Source organism: Odocoileus virginianus, chromosome 20, assembly GCF_023699985.2.
Source record: "Odocoileus virginianus isolate 20LAN1187 ecotype Illinois chromosome 20, Ovbor_1.2, whole genome shotgun sequence".
Classification (NCBI taxonomy): domain Eukaryota; kingdom Metazoa; phylum Chordata; class Mammalia; order Artiodactyla; family Cervidae; genus Odocoileus; species Odocoileus virginianus.
Genome location: NC_069693.1, coordinates 18011043 through 18027999, shown reverse-complemented (window position 1 = coordinate 18027999; position 16957 = coordinate 18011043). Strand labels below are relative to the sequence as shown.

The window sequence follows — 16957 nt, the reverse complement described above, 5'->3', positions numbered from 1 at the left end:
GGATGGATATATGAGTGGATATAAAAATAAGACCTGTATATATGCTGCCTGCAGGAGATTGACTTCAGATCTGAAGATACACATAGATTGAAAGTGAGTGAATAGAAAAAGTTATTCCATGGAAATCAAACCAAAACCTGGGTAGCAATACTTATATCAGGCAGAATAGAGTTTAAAGACTTACAAGAGATGGGCATTACATAACAATCAAGAGATCAATCCAAGAAGATATATTAATGATGGTAAATATAATATGTGCTGTCAACATACGAGCACCTAAATATATAAAACAAATACTAACATGTAAAGGAGAAAATAAAAGTAACACAATGATAGGAAGGGACTTTAACACCCCCACTTATATAAATGGACAGATCAGACAGAAAATCAATAAGCAAATGCTGGTCTTAAATGACTTATTACACCAGATGGACTTAGTATATATAGAACATTCCATCCCCAAACAGCACAATACACATTCTTTTTAAGTACACATAAAACACTCTTTAGGAGAGATCACATGCTAGGCCACAAAACAAGCCTTGGTAAATTTATGAAAGCTGAAATCATAGCATCTTTTTTGGCCACAATGCTATGAGAGGAATCAACTACAAAAAGAAAAACTGTAAAAAGCACTAATATGTGGAAGCTAAACAATATGCTACTAAATAACCAATGGATCACTAAAGAAATCAAAGAGGAAATCAAAAAGTACCTGGAGACAAACAAAAATGAAAACACAATGAACCAAAATCTACTGGAAATAGAAAAAGCAGTTCTAAGAGGGGAGTTTACAGTGATAAAATCCTACCTCAGGAAATTAGATTCTTTAGTCATTAATAAGATGACTTAATCTTATACCTAAAAGAACAAGAAAAAGAACAAACAAAATCCAAAGTTAGTAGAAGGAAATAAATGATAAATATAGAAAATAGAAAAGATCAATGAAACTAAAAGCTGACTCTGAAAAATAAAATCAAGAAACATCAAGAAAAAAAGAGGGCCCAAATCAATATCATCAGAACTGAAAAGGGGAAAGTTATAAGCAAAACCATAGATACACAAAGGGTCACAAGAGATTACTGTGAACAATGATATGCCAATAAAATGGTCAACCAATTAAAAATCAACAAATTCCTAGAAATGTAATTTCTCAAAACTGAATCAGGAAGAAACAGAAAATATGAATAGACCAATTCCCAGTAGTGAAATTGAGTCAGCAATTTGAAAACTCCCCAAAAAGAAAAGTCTGGGTCCAGATGGCTTCACAGGTGAATTCTACCAAATATGTAGAGAAAAGATAACACCTATTGTTCTCAAACAATTCCAAAAAATGCAGAGGAAATGCTTCTGAACTCATTCTGTGAGACCAGCATTACCTTTATACCAAAACCAGACAAAGATACCACACAAAAAAGAAAATTACAGGCCAATATAACTGTTGAAAATAGATGCAAAATACACAATGGAATATTACTCAGCCATTAAAAAGAATTCATTTGAATCAGTTCTAGTGAGATGGATGAAACTGGAGCCCATTATACAGAGTGAAGTAAGCCAGAAAGATAAAGACCAGTACAGTATACTAACGCATATATATGGAAGTTAAAAAGATGGTAACAATAACCCTATATGTAAAACAGAAAAAGAGACACAGATGTACAGAACAGACTTTTGGACTCTATGGGAGGCGGCGAGGGTAGGATGCTCTGAGAGAATAGCATTGAAACAAGTATACTATCAAGGGTGAAACAGATCACCAGCCCAGGTTGGATGCATGAGACAAGTGCTCAGGGCTGGTGCACTGGGAAGACCCAGAGGGTTGGGGTGGGGAGGGAGGTGGGAGGGGGGATCGGGATGGGGAACACATGTAAATCCATGGCTGATTCATGTCAATGTATGGCAAAAAACACTACAATATTGTATAGTAATTAGCTTTCAATTAATAAAAATAAATGAAAAAAATTAAAAAAATAAAAATAGTTTCAAATGACCAGAGGGGGAAAAACTATTTTATAAAATCATGGAAATTAATAAATACATAATTTAAAAAAAGAAAATAGATGCAAAAATCCTGAAAATATAAGCAAACTGAATTCAGCAAATGTTTAAAAATATCATACACCATGATCGAGTGGTGAGATTTTTCCCAGGGATGCAAGGATGGTTCAGTATCTGTAGGTCAATCAGTGGAATACATCACATTAACAAATTGAAGAATAAAAATCACATGATTATCTCAAGAAATGCAGAAAAGCTTTTGACAAAATTCGGTATTCACTTATGACAAAAACTCTCCAGTGGGTATAGAGGGAACATAACATACTGAAGGCCATATATGATAAGCCCACAGCTAATGTTATACTCAATGATGAAAAGCTGAAAACATTTCGTCTAAGATCAGGAACAAGACAAGGATGCCTGATCTTGCCACTTTTATTCAACATAGTATTGGAAGTCTGAGTGACACACTCAAACCAAAAAAAAAGAAAAAAAAATACAAGGAATCCAAACTGGAAAGGAAGAAGTAAAACTGTCAGTCTTTGCAGACAACACAATCCTATACAGAGAAAATCTTAAGTACACTACAAAAAAAAAAAAAAAAAAACTACTAGAGCTCATCAATGAATTTGGTAAAGTTACAGGGTACAAGATTAATATACAGAAAACTGTTGCATTTTCAAATACTAATAACTGTCAGAGAATTTAAGGAAATGTCAACCCACTCCAGTATTCTTACTTGGAGAATCCATGGACAGGGGACCCTAGTGGGTTGCAGTCCACAGGGTCACACAGAGTCAGACATGACTAAAGTGGTTTAGCATGCATACACAAAATTAATATACAGAAATTTGTTGCATTTCTATACATTGACAAGTGTCAGAGAAGTTAAGGAAACAGCAGCATTTACAATTATGTAAAGAAAAACATACCTAGGGATAAACTTACCTAAGGAAGTGTTAATAGAAGACCTACACTCAGAAGACTATAGCACATAGATGAAAGAAATTGAATGTAACATTAACAGATGGAAATATATACCATTGTTAAAATGACCATACTACCCAAGGCAATGTACAGATTCAGTGCAATCCCTATCAAAATGCCAAAGGCATTTTTCACAGAACTAGAACAAATCATTTTAAATTTTGTATGGAAACACAAAAGGCACCAAATAACCAAAACATCTTTAAAAAGAAGAATAGAGCTGGAAATATCACACTCCCTGACTTTAGACCACAAAGCTACAGTTATCAAAACAGTAAGGTACTGGCAGAAAAACAGACACAAACACACAGATCAATGGACCAGAACAGAGAGCCCAGAAACAAATCCACATACTTGTGGACAACTAATCTACAACAAAGGAGGCAAAAATAATGCAATGGTGAAAAGACAGTCTCCTCAACTAGTGGTGCTGGGAAAACTGGACAGCTACATGCAAAAGAATGAAATTAGAACATTTGGTCATATCATATTCAAAAATAAACTCAAAATGGATTAAAGACCTACATATAAGACCCAAAACCACAAAACTAGAAGAAAACATAGTCAGGATACTCTCTGACATGAATTGTAGCAATATCTTTTTGGATCTGTCCCCTAAAGAAAAGGAAATAAAAGCAAAAGTAAATGAATGGGAACTAACTAACTTTAAAAGCTTTTGCACAACAAAGGAATCCACTGACAAAAAGACAACCCACTGAATGGGAGAAAATATTTGCAAATGATATGGCCAATAAGGGGTTAATATCCCAACTATATATAACTTATACAACTCAATATCATAAAAACAATCCAATTAAAAATGGGCAGAAGAACTGAATATTTTTATGAAAAATACACAAAGATGGCCAACAGACACATAAAATGATGCTTAATATCACTAGTCATCAGAGAATTGCAAATCAAATCAAAACCAAAATGAGATATCACCTCATATCTGTCAGAATGGCTATCATCAAAAAGACCATAAATAACAAATGTTGGCAGGCATGTGGAGGAAAGGGAACCCTTGTCAACTGTTGGTGGAAATGCAAATTGGTGCAACCACTGTGGAAAACAGTATGAAGTTTCCTCAAAAAACTAAAAATAGAAATACTATATGTGCGTCTGTTAGTTGCTCAGTCGTGTCCAACTCCTTGTGACCGCATAGGCTATAGCCCACTAGGCTCCTCTGTCTGTGGAATTCTCCAGGCAAGAATACTAGAGTGGGTAGCCATTCCCTTCTCCAGGGGATCTTTCTGATCCAGGGATTGAACTTGGGTCTCCTGCACTGCAGGCAGATTCTTTACCACTGAGTCACTAGGGAAGCTATGAAATTAAAAGATGCTTGCTCCTTGGAAGGAAAGCTATGACAAACCTAGACAGCATATTAAAAAGCAGACATCACTTTTATGACAAAGGTCCATATAGTCAGAGCTACAGTTTTTCCAGTGTCATGTACATGTTGGCCCACAAAGGTGGCTGAGCACTGAAGAACTGATGTTTTTGAACTGTGTTGGAGAAGACTCTTGTGAGTTCACTGGACTGCAAAGGGATCAAACCAGTCAATCCTAAAGGAAATCAACCCTGAATATTCATTGGAAGGACTGAAGCTGAAGCTCCAATACTTTGGCCACCTGATGTGAAGAGATGACTCATTCAAAAGGACTCTGATGCCAGGAAAGATTGAAGGCAAAAGGAGAAGGGGGTGGCAGAGGATGAGATGGTTGGATGGCATCATCGACTCAATGGGCATAAATTTGAGTAAATTCCAGGAGATGGTGAAGGACAGGGGAGCCTGACGTGCTGCAGTCTATGGGATTGCAAAGAGTCGGACACAACTTAGTGAGTGAACAACAAACAAAAAGAGTTGGACCTGAAACAGACTAATCAGAAACAAATTTTTTGCATTTTAAAAAATACCATTTATAATAGCATGAAGAAATATGAAATATTTCAGGGTAAATCTGACAAAATATGTGCAAGAATTATATACTGAAAACTGCCACTCCAAAAAAAAAAAAAAGACCTAAATAAATGGGGATATAAATCCATGCCCATAAATTAGAAGAATCAGTATTTTGAAGCTGGCAGTCCTCTCCAAATTGAACTATAGATTCAGTAAAGTTCTAATCAAAGTCCCTAAGGCTTTTTTGTAGAAATTGGTAGGGTAATTCTAAAATTTGGATAGAAGTGCATAGAACCTAGAACAACCAAGACACTTTTGAAGAAGTCTTAAAGGACTAGCACTAAGGAATGATTTTGTGGTATAGATTTCATTTTTTAAAGTGTATACGCATATAACCTTTGGCAATTTCACTCTCAGGACTATACTGCCCAGAACGCTGGAGAGATGAACAAAGACATGCTCAGAATGTTCCCTGCCAATGTCTGTGAAAACCTCCCCAACCCAGCCCATGAGTGGAGGTGATGTGAAATTATGCTACATTGGTCAAGAGGATTCCAGCATAGCTAACTGTCTCTAGACCAGGTAGGGACCAGAGGCCCGGCAGGGACTGGCCAAGTGCCTGGTTATGTAAAGAAAGTTTTCCTGGACCATAGACACAGCCATTGGCTTTCCTACTGCAAAGACAGAGCAGGATGGGTTTACATGGCCTGCTAGCCTAAACTCTTCACTATCTACCCTTTAGTCTACCAATTCCTGATCTAGACTGTGTGTGTGTTAACATGAAAAGATGTTCAAGAAAGCTCATTCCGTGAAAAGTCCCATAAGTAAACCGCTCACCCGGGTCGCCAAGCCTGCCTTGCGCTGGGGCGGGTGGCCCTGTCCCCACTCACTCTGGACCCCTGGGACCAGCGCCACGTGCCCGCCCACTCCACGTGCCCCCTCCCGCCCCGGGTATGCTTTCCGCTCCATCACTGGGGACTCGGGCCTGGCCCCGGCGCCGCCCCGCGTGCCGGGCCCTACCTGCCCGCAGTGAAGCACGACCCGTTAGCAGCGCCGATGGTTGAAAACGCCACGAAGAGCGGAACGATCCACGAGGCGGGGTAGAGGACACGGTCACCAAACGTCTGAGGGAGAAGTGGGTGCGTCTTGAGACCGTGCGCCCCCAAGAGCCACCGGCCCCACAGGCTGCTGAGCCCTCCCAGCGGCCCCACTGAGCTGGGTTCCAGGACGCCTCCCTGAGGAACGGTGGGGCACCAGTCTGGAGAAAAAGACCGCCCCCCGCCCCGCACCCCACCTCTGCGGATGGTGATGGAGAGCTCTTCTCCCCTGCTGCCTGCCATAATTCTCAGTGTTTCCACAGCCTCTGACGCCCTCGCTCTGCCTTCCTCGGAATGACCTGGTCTCACGGTCAGTGGGCCGGTCACCAAGCCTGCCTCTCTCCGCCCCCTGTCCATGTCACCTCACTGCCTGTTTTCAGCCTCATTTCCTGTCCTGCCCCAATTCCGCAGGTCTTCTCCAGCACATGGACCCCGCCCACCTTTCCCCTGTCCGTCATCCCCATCCCCCTGTCCTTGCTTCCCTCCTCACCCAGATGAATTCCACAATCCGTTATTATCACTCCCTCCTTCAGTGACTCCCCTGATCTTGCTCTCCCCCACACTTGCCAGTCAAAGTCCCAACCCTGGTGAAGTGGAGCCCTGCGCCCTGTGTTGGCAAGGCAGGTAGGGTGTGCTGGGAAGGCGGGACCTCCCAGCTGCTGGCCACCTGCAACGTAGGTCGGGTATCCGGGGCTAACCCATCTCCCCGTGTCTGGCGTCCTAGACGATTATTCCACCCCGGCTACACACACAAGGTCCTTCAGCTTGAGCGTTTATCCCTTGCCTGTCCGCTCCCCCAGAGACCCGGGCACTCACCACGGCCACAGCCTGGGAGTGCAGGAGCTCCGTGGCGGTCATCACAGTGAAGTAGGACACGTTCATGAGGATGTAGCAGCCTGTCACCAGTGAGATCCCGATGATGATGGCCAGGGGCAGGTTTCTGGGAGGGGCGGGGACCCAGAGACCCAGTCAGACCAGGGCATCCAGGACAGACTCACAAGATTGTTGTGTTAGTCTAGTCCTTTCTTCCACCTGCCCGGCTGGCCCTCTACCTGCTCCCTGGGGAACTGCCCTGCCCGAGGCTTCCTTATGCTCACCAAGAAGCAGGGGACTAGAGGGACAGCAGAGTCCCAGTGGGGACACTGACATTTTCTAATGAGAAAGAATTCTCCCTCTCCTTAGACTCCAGGGCAGTAAAACTGAATTTGGTCATAATGCAAAATAAATTAGAGTTCTTCCTTCCTCTTAGCAACCATTCTACTACCTCAAACAAAACCAAGGTCTGACGAATGTCAGTGAGCTGATAGGAAACCATCCACTGTCTGGAAGTGGGTGGTGGGTGATTAGGGGAAGAAGTTCCACCTTATGTTTAGGGGAGAGGAGCATGCTGACCTGTCCGCTGTCTCCTGCTCTGACTCAGCTTTCTTACCTGGAAGGGTTTCTAAGTTCTTCTGTGATGTAGTTGAGCTGATTCCTACCGGGAAAAAAAGTAACATGAGTAACATAACTGACTTTTTTTGCTAAGATTATGAAACACAAAATAATAACTGTATGCCTCGTTTAAACTGTTGAAGTGCTGCACTCAATATGTCAGCGAATTGGGAAAACTCAGCAGTGGCCACTGGACTGGAAAAGGTCAGTTTTCATTCCAATCCCAAAGAAGGGCAATGTCAAAGAATGTCCAGACTACCATACTAGCAACTGAATTAGTTTGAGCTAGTAATTGCCAACAATTGCTAGCAATTGCCAGGGATCAAATTGCCAACATTTACCGGAACATAAGAGAAAGCAAGGAAATTCCAGAAAAAACATCTATTTCTGCTTCATTGACTATGCTAAAGCTTTTGACTGTATGGATCACAAAAAAAAATGTGGAAAATTCTTAAAGAAACAGAAGTACCAGACCACCTTACCTGTCTCCTGAGAAACCTATATATTGGTCAAGAAGCAACAATTAGAACCAGACATGGAACAACAGACTGGTTCAAAATTGGGAAGGGAGTACATCAAGACTGTATAGTTGTTGTTCAGTCACTAAGTTATGTCTGATTCTTTGCAATCCCATGAACTGCAGCACATCAGGCTTCCCTGTTCTTCACTGTCTCCTAGAGTCTACTCAAACTCAAGTCCATTGAGTCAGTGATTACATCCAACCATCTCATCCTCTGTTGCCCCTTTCTCCTCTTGCCCTCAATCTTTCCTAGCATCAGGGTCTTTTCCAGTGAGTCCACTCTTCACTGTAGGTAGCCAGAGTATTGAAACTTCAGCATCAGTATCCATCCTTTCTCAGGGTTGATTTCCTTTAGGATTGACTGGTTTAATCTCCTTTGGTATATTGTCACCCTGCTTATTTAACTTATATGCAGAGTACATCATGCAAAATGCCAGGCTGGGTGAATCACAAACTGGAATCAAGATTGCCAGGAGAAATATCAATGACCTCAGATATGCAAATAATACAACTCTAATGGCAGAAGGTGAAGAACTAAAGAGCCTCTTGATGAGGGTGAAAGAGGAAAGTAAAAAAACTGACTTGAAACTCAACATTCAAAAAACTAAGATCTTGGTATCTGGTCCATCGCTTCATGGCAAATAGAAGGGGAAGAAGTGGAAACAGTGTAGATTTTATTTTCTTGGGCTCCAAAATCACTGCGAATGGTGACTGCAGCCATGAAATTCAAAGATGCTTGCTCCTTGGAAGGAAAGCTATGACAAACCTAGACAGCATATTAAAAAGCAGAGATATCGCTTTGCCGACAAAGGTCTGTATAGTCAAAGCAGACTATTAGTTTTTCCAGTAGTCATGTATGGATATGAGAGTTGGACCATAAAGAAGACTGAGTGCTGAAGAATTGATATTTTCAAACTGCGGTACTGGAGAAAACTTGACTGTCCCTTGGACAGCAAGGAAACCAACCCTGAATATTCATTGGAAGTACTGATGCTGAAGCTGAAGCTCCAATACTTTGGGCACCTGATGGGAAGAGCGGACTCATTGGAAAAGACCCTGATGCTGGGAAAGACTGAGGGCAAAAGGAGAAGAGGGTGACAGAGGATAAGATGGTAAGGTAACATCACTAACTCAATGAACATGAATTTAAGCAAACTCTGGGATATAGTGAAGGACAGAGGAGCCTGGGGCGCTACATACAGTCCATGAGGTCACGAAGAGTCAGACATGACTTAGCAATTGTACAACAGCAACATCATAGAGAAAATTCCCCTGTAGGAATCTTTTTCCCCCTGTAGGGCTTTCTCTTTTAAAGAAAGCCCTGGTGGTGGTGGGGCTACTAAGATCTGCACATTCTTTAGTTGGTAAGTCTGTACTCTGTAGGAATTTTGTAACTTTTCAACAATTATTGGGAGTAATGAGTCCCCAGCATGCTTTGTAAAAAATGCAAGATTCATTGTCTGAAAAGCAAATGAAGCCTGCAGATTCTCTGCACAAGGGAAAGGCCAGTGTCCTGGATGACCACATGTATTTGCAAAGTGGAAAGAAAAGTGCTATCGAACAGTCTTGCCTTGTCCCATGCCTGGCAGCCCTCATTGCTTCCAGTCCAGCTGAGCCTGTTTGTCTGGTGAAGTTTCTGGCATGAGGCCCCACCAGTGGGGGCTCATGGGCCACTGTGTCGAGGTCTGGTGCCAGGTAAGCGGCTGGGAAAGGGGCAGGTACCTCTGGGGTTCAAGGAGAACAGAAGGGTGAAGGGTAGGGTACTTAACAAAAGGGAGATGTGAAGGTATATATTAGAGTCCCATCAAACCCCCTAAAGGAGAAGTCATTGCTTTCCATGTGGTTTCAGGAAGATAGCCTAAAGAAAGCCACAGGCAGACGTGTGCTGTCTTAGACTGAGTGCCTTACCATCCATCATACGCCCAGAGTCCATTATATAATGCCAGACTGATGGAGCCCATAGACAATGATGTGCCTTCAAAAGAGTTTTCAAAATTCTTCGTATTTCCTGTAATCAAACCAGATAGTTATCAGCTGACTAGACTGGAACTGTGTGAAGGAAGCGGATGACTAGTGACCTCAGGTTATTAAACAAACTCTGAACAACTGGAAAACTATTTCTGTTGAGTTCCTGCGTGAAATGTATGCTTAGCAGCAAGACCTCCAGTTGGTCTGTGGCGTGTGGCCCCACCCTCCCCTCCAGCCGAAGGTCACCTTGGGCCAGGAGGACAAGTCCACTGATGATGATGATGACCACGATCACCATCTTGGTCGCCGTGAACACGTTCTGGACATAGCTCCCCAGCCGCACACTCAGCGCGTTCACCGTGGAGATGAGCACTGGGAAGTCAGAGGTGGGCACTGTTCTGTGTCTATGGGCTCAACATCTCCCTCCTTTCTTAAGGCCCTGGAAGGAGTCTCCTTTCCATTCCCAGGCCCCGTTCCCCCCCAGCCTCCCCTCTCCACTGCCATATCCATGCACCTTTGAAATCCAGCCAGGGCTGTCCACTGCCCCCCCGCCCCCCACCTCTAAGAGCAATAGAGAAGCAGCCAGACTCCAGCCAAGCGCTGTCCTGTGGGGCTCTGATGGCCCCGGAGAGCGGAGACAGGACGGCAAAGGCCATCAGGCTTGGGACCAAGGCCAGACATAGCCCTGCTCCCTACCGGCACCTCCAGGCCCACCCAGCCTCTTTCTGGGTGTGCAGAAGCCCAGTTTCTCCGCCCCCAGCGGTACCAGGTCTCTGCCCCTGCGTGGTGTTCCTCACAGGTACTCACAGATGGCAGCGGCAGCCAGGAATTTAATGACAGCTTGGGGAGGGCTGCAGCCCGGGTAGAAGGGTGCACAAACGTACTCGGAGAAGCTGAGACAGATGATGGCAAAGGATGAGGGCTTTATGACGAACAGGCTGCTCCAGGAAAAGAGGTAGGCCGGAATGGGGCCAAAGGCCTCCATCAGGTAGGGGTACTCGCCCCCTGACTTGGTGATCATCGTGCCAAGCTCCGCGAAGCACAGGGCGCCTGGAATACAGAGAGAAAGGGGGCCCCGGGCCCCTCCTGAGGTCTTGCCCTGGTCAAGGGGTGTGCTATTCCCACTTCGGGGTGTGCTCCCAGGGCCCACCACCGTGCCCCTCATCCTGAGCTCTGGCCATTGGACATTCCATAAACCCCAGTTTACACACATCTGCACACAAGCATTGAGGGGGATCCGGGCAGCGACATGACCCCGCACAGACAGAGCTCCAACATCCTGCCCCACATGCAACAGGGGGTCATCGCCAGGGTGGGCGTCTTTGTTACCCAGTGTCGCAAGAACCCCACACATGGTCCATACGATGAGACAGGGTCCCACGGCTTCCATGTTGCTGAGCACAGACTTGGGGGAGATGAAGATCCCAGAGCCGATGATGGTGCCCACGATGATGCAGGTGCCACTGAACAGGCCCAGCTGGTTTGTAGAGCGGGGGAGAGAAGAGTTAGTGCCGCTGCAGGGTGCAGCTCAGAAGGCCGGACTCAGCCCTCTTCCTTCCATCCTCCTCCCCTCCCACGCTGGGTACAGCCAGGCAGCCCAGAGTCCCAGGCACCTTCACCCTGTGCTGTTAGAAGGAGAGCACCAGGGTGCTGCCCCTGGGGATCTGTGTGTGTGCCTGTGTGTGCACACATGCTCAGTCATGCCCAACACCTTGCGACTCCACCAGGCTCCTCTTCCCATGGGATTCTCCAGGCAAGAATACTGGAGTGGACTGTCATTTCCCCCTCTCGGGGTTCTTCCTTACCCAGGGATCCAACCCAAGTCTCTTGCATCTCCTGCACTGGCAGGCAGATTCCTTATCACTGTGCCACCTGGAAAGCCCCGTGCTTGTGTGGATTAAGTCTGTTAACCCTCACAACAGCAATGAGTCAGTTATTCCATTATCATATCCATTTACAGAGGAGAAAACAGAGGAACAGAAAGATCCAGCTACTGCCCAGGGTTCACAGCCCATGCAGTTCACAGACCCGGCTGAGTTTCCAAGCACCAGCTCTCACTGCTCTTGACAATGAGACCCAGGTGGTAAAGCCTGACTTGACAGTCACTCACCAACAAAGGCCCTTAGGACCTACCTCTGAGCTGGGTCGAGTGGCATGGAGTTCCTCCCCCAAATTAAGAGTGAAGTCAGGGTTTGGGGCTCCTGGCCAGGGGCGTGGGGGTGAGGGGTGAGTGACAAGGCCTCCGGGGACAGAAGCACTCAGGGGTTGTGAACTTTCTCTGATGCCCTCTTGTAGAATATGACCTTCCTACCAATGAGACCAGGCTCGGACACATCCCATATGATTCCATTCCCATGAAATTCCACAAGAGGCAGAACGAATCTGCAGAGATAGAGCATGGAGGGGTGGGGGGCAAGAGGGAAGTTTCTGGGGTGACCACTTTGTCAAGCTCATCAAACTAAACACTGAAGGTCTGTGCATTTCACTCTGTGTAAATCCTACATGAATCAAGAAAAAATTTCTAAGGAAGAAAACGGTCTGTTTCATGTTCCTGCTTATAACATCAGCCCCCCGAAGCTACCAGCCTGATTTCTGGAGCTTGAGTTGAAGGTACATATGCCTGTCTCTCTGGGCACAGGCTGCACTCAGGGTTCCAACTCAGAGAACGCGGAGGAGCCCAGCTGTGACCAGCCCCCAAGGGACATACCATTGGAGGAATGGGGGTCCAGAGAAGTGTCAGCTTCTGTTTCCCATGGCCACCTCAGATTCCTCCTCTGATGACCCAGGTTGACTCACCAATGCCTTGGACCTTCTACCGAGCTCTGCATTCACCCTGAAGCTGCCTACCCAAGTTTAGGACATGCAGAGGGTTTGCTTGGCTATGCTTCTCTCACAGCCAAAAGGAGGGTATTGCTGCTCATCAGCCAATTCCTGGGGCCCCAAGATCCCAGGGTGACACGCAGTCAAGCCACTTGATTCCCCCTGTCAAGCCCCTGGTCCCTCCTTCCTCTCCTCGGCAGCCAGACATGGGAGATCCGCAGGCTCTGCCCGGAGCCCAGCCCGCTCGTCCTGCCCTTGACTCCATCCTGACCTCACTCTGGGGGCCCTTGCTCCTCATCTTCTGAGCCTGAAGCTTGTCCATTCACTCCCCCACACCCCTAAACCTCTCCCTCCTCACAGGTCCAGTGACACCCCCATCTGACTCCTCTTGAGGCTGCAGGCAACTCCAAGTTCAGCCCTTGTGTGTGCTAAGTTGCTTCAGTTCTGTCCAGCTCTTGTGGCCCCATGGACTGTAGCCCTCCAGGCTCCTCTGTCCATGGGATTCTCCAGGCAAGAGTACTGGAGTGGGTTGCCATGCCCTCCTCCAGAGGATCTTCCCAACCCAGGGATCGAACCCACGACTCTTAGGTCTCCTGCGTTGGCAGGTGAGTTCTTTACCACTAGCGCCACTTGGGAAGCCCTGGTTCAGCCCTTACTACATTCCAACTCAGAGGGATCGCCTATGTCACTCCCATGTCAGACTCGTCACCCCAGCTACTGGCTAAGAAGAAATAGGATTTCCCTACTGCCGGAGGAATTCAAACTTAAGAGGACACATGTGGTGAAGGTGCTGTAGCAGGGATCCAACATCCGAAGTTGTCTCTGACTATCTAGGAAAAGACTGTTGGCCTGAGCAAACACCAGCCTTCTAGGTGCTTACCCAGCACATACAAGCACACGCATATTAACCTCACAAGAATATGCTGAGTTCACTGGCAAGAAGGAATGGGGTGTGAGTGCAAGAAATTGTTTAATCAGAAGTGCTGTGTGTGTGTGGTGGAGGGGAAGGATGACTTGGTTGCGTACACCCACCTTGATTGGACCTGGGAAGGGTTTGTCCCCAAGGATGGCCTTACCTCCTTTTGGAGACTCATGGTCTTGGGTTCGCTGCTCTGGATAGACTTCTCATCCCCCTTCCTTTTTCTCAGGCTCGTCTCTTCCATTTTCCCCTCCTGCCAGCTCTAGGAGGCTGCAAGGAGGCCACCGGCGTTCACTCGGCAAATGCTCTAGCGGACAAGATGCAAATAGAGTCAGCTGTGGGTTGTGAGCACTGATTTCACAAGCAGATAATTATCTACAGTTTTACAGTTGAGAAAGTGCAGCTGTTGGCTTCGTAGGCATAATTTGCTCGGGTCCAACAACATCCTGACTGTCCTTCAGACCCTGGGGCAACTGGGCTTCCAGGCTCTTTTCCAAACTCCTCCAGCGCCCCCATGCTTCCTCTCCCATCCTCTGGGTCCTATATCTCAGCAGTGACATGCCTAAAAGTCATTCTGCAGCCCAAGCTCATTTTTTCAAAAGCTTTTAGCAGAGAGGGAGGTGGGAGGGGGGAATTGGGATGGGGAATACATGTAAATCCATGGCTGATTCATGTCAATGTATGACAAAACCCACTACAATATTGTAAAGTAATTAGCCTCCAACTAATAAAAATAAATGGAAAAAAAAAGAAATATTTTAAAACATTCTAGAATCTACTTAATGGAGTCAAGTCTGAGGAAAGAAATTTCTCAAAATTAGTTTCAAAGTTTAAGGCCCCTCACACATAATAGATCTACAGTACAGATATTTTTTCATTGAGTGATGCAAAGAGCATTGATGAGAAAATAAAACAGTACAAGGCTGAACTAGTTGGTGGTCATTTCCTGTTCCCTTTTTCCAGATAAAGTCCCTCTCGGGTCCCCGGCCAGGGGCTCTGCCAGCCTTCCCATCACCGATGGCCTTACCTTCACCTTGACCTCGAGGAGCCCAGGGATCTCCCCTGGGTGTCTGACCACCTTCCTCCACACAGCTGTGTCCTAGGAATGGCCATGTCTCATGCCCAGGAGAGGAGTAAGCCAGAAGGTACAGAGGTCAACAAAGGTAATTATTAAACACCTTTTCTTTTTAATCTATGAAGCTTGGGTAGACCATGCAAAAAAAGGGGAGGGTTGGGCAAGCCAGTTTCTCTCCAAAATGTTTTTGTTTTGTTCATTTGTGTCCAGACCAGTTTGTTTTAAAATTAACCAGAATGCTCCAAATCAACTGCATCTTGTAAGGAGAAATTTCTTTCTGAAAGATGAACCAGAGGAGGTAAATTTTGGAACCCACTCTTCTGTTATCTTAGTAGGCTGTGTTTACAACTCCAGGCAGGCAGCACAAACAAACAGCAAAGCTGCATGTGGACCTCTTTCAAGGCGGAGGGGGGGAGAGGACGGGAAGAAATTTCCTTCCCCACTGAGGAATTTCCTACAGCGTCCTTGGTCCCCCATCCCTCTCGTTCTGACCAAGACCGCGGGGTGGTGGATGAGTCCTTCCCATCCACCTTGGCCAGTGACTGGATTTCGGCACCCTCTGGATCCACAAGCTTGTCCAATGGGGACACAGTGAGGCCTCTGCTCTGCCCACACCTGCAGCCCTGGCCACACACCTCTATGATTTGTTACTGCTGCTGCTCAAGTGGCCCAGGCCTGTGCTCATAGGACTTTTTTAAATTAATTTTTTGAATCAAAGTATAGTTGATTTACAGTGTAGTGATTTACAGTGTTTACAGCAAAGTGAGTCAGTTATACATAATACATCTAGCTGCTTTTTTTTCTTTTTTTAACTTTTTATGTTGTGTTGGAGTATAGCCGATTAGGGACTTCCCAAGGAGATCCAACTAGTCCATCCTAAAGGAAATCAGTCCTGAATATTCATTGGAAGGACTGATGCTGAAACCGAAACTCCAATAGTTGGCTACCTGATGCAAAGAACTGACTCATTTAAAAAGACCCTGATGCTGGGAAAGATTGAAAGTGGGAGGAGAAGGGGACGGCAGAGGATGAGATGGTTGGATGGCCTCACCGACTCAATGGACATGAGTTTGCGTAAACTCCAGGAGTTGGTAATGGACAGGGAGGCCTGGCGTGCTGCAGTGCATGGGGTCGCAAAGAGTCAGACACGACTAAGCGACTGAACTGAACTGAACTGATGGCTCAATGGTAAAGAATCTGCCTGTTAAGGCAGGAGATGCAAGTTCAGTCCCTGAGTCTGGAAGATCCCCTGGAGAAGGAAATGGCAACCCACTCGAGTACCCTTGCCTGAGAAATCCCACGGACAGAGGAGCCTGGCGAGCTATAGTCCATGAAGTTGCAGAAGAATCAGACACTTAACAGCTAAACAGCAGCAGCAACATAGCCAATTAATAATGTGATGGTTTCAGTGGACAGCGAAGGGACTCAGCATACATATATAGGTATCCATTCTCCCCCAAACTCCCCTTCCATCCAGGCTGCCACATAGCATTGAGCAGAGTTCCTTCTTGGTCATCCATTTTAAATACAGTGGTATGTACTTGTCAATCTCAAACTCCCTATCTCCCCAATCCCATCCTTCCCCCCTTAGCCACTCTTTTTTATATTCTATCCCCATATAGGCCGTTACAGAGTACTGAGTTCCCTGTACCATACAGTAGGTCCTTATTAGTTGTTTATTTTATATATTATAGGGCGTATATGTCAATCCCAATCTCCCAGTTGATTCCTCCCCCCTTCCTTCCCCTGGTCACAATGTTTGTTTTCTACGTCTGTGGCTGTACTTCTGTTTTGTAAAGAGGTTCATTTCTTAGATTCCGCATATAAGTCATATTATACTTGACTTTCTCTGACTTCACTCAGTATGACAATCTCAGGTCGAAGGACTTTAAAATGCAAAGGGGTGCGGATGTCATCACTTTTGCATTCTTGCTTACTCTCACTTGGGGAAACCGAGGCCCCAGAGGGAAGGAAGCACATCAAGGGGTCTGGAGACCTCTCCTCTCAGAGAGGGAGCAGAGGGGCTGCAGTTGTGATCAGCGGGGCTGGGGGCAGACCCAGCTCTCCCCACTGACCCCAAGTCCTTCTCTAATCCCTTATCTCAGATGAGATCTTATCTGAGACGGAAGAGCCCAGCCTAAAGCGTGGTTGCTTATCACTGGGCTCCTCCGGCAGCCGTGCTTGGGGGTAAATTTAACAGCATTCTAGATATCCAGATGAGCCCAAAGGTCAC

At 45.9% G+C, this 16957-nt stretch overlaps 1 protein-coding gene across 1 annotated transcript in view; it reads right to left on the bottom strand.

Moving 5' to 3' along the window:
• SLC7A9 (solute carrier family 7 member 9) overlaps positions 1-14775 on the bottom strand; it is a 29109-nt gene extending 14334 nt beyond the window's left edge. Inside the window, exons 1-9 of the mRNA XM_020873184.2 lie at positions 14677-14775; positions 13807-13956; positions 11240-11387; positions 10718-10960; positions 10157-10282; positions 9851-9950; positions 7421-7465; positions 6808-6931; positions 5915-6018 (exon numbers count right to left, since the gene is read on the bottom strand). Of these exons, the coding sequence (XP_020728843.2) occupies positions 5915-6018; positions 6808-6931; positions 7421-7465; positions 9851-9950; positions 10157-10282; positions 10718-10960; positions 11240-11387; positions 13807-13893 (977 nt within the window). The 5' untranslated portion in view covers positions 13894-13956; positions 14677-14775. The remainder of the gene's footprint in view (positions 1-5914; positions 6019-6807; positions 6932-7420; positions 7466-9850; positions 9951-10156; positions 10283-10717; positions 10961-11239; positions 11388-13806; positions 13957-14676) is intronic.
• Between the last annotated feature and the right edge of the window lie 2182 nt (positions 14776-16957).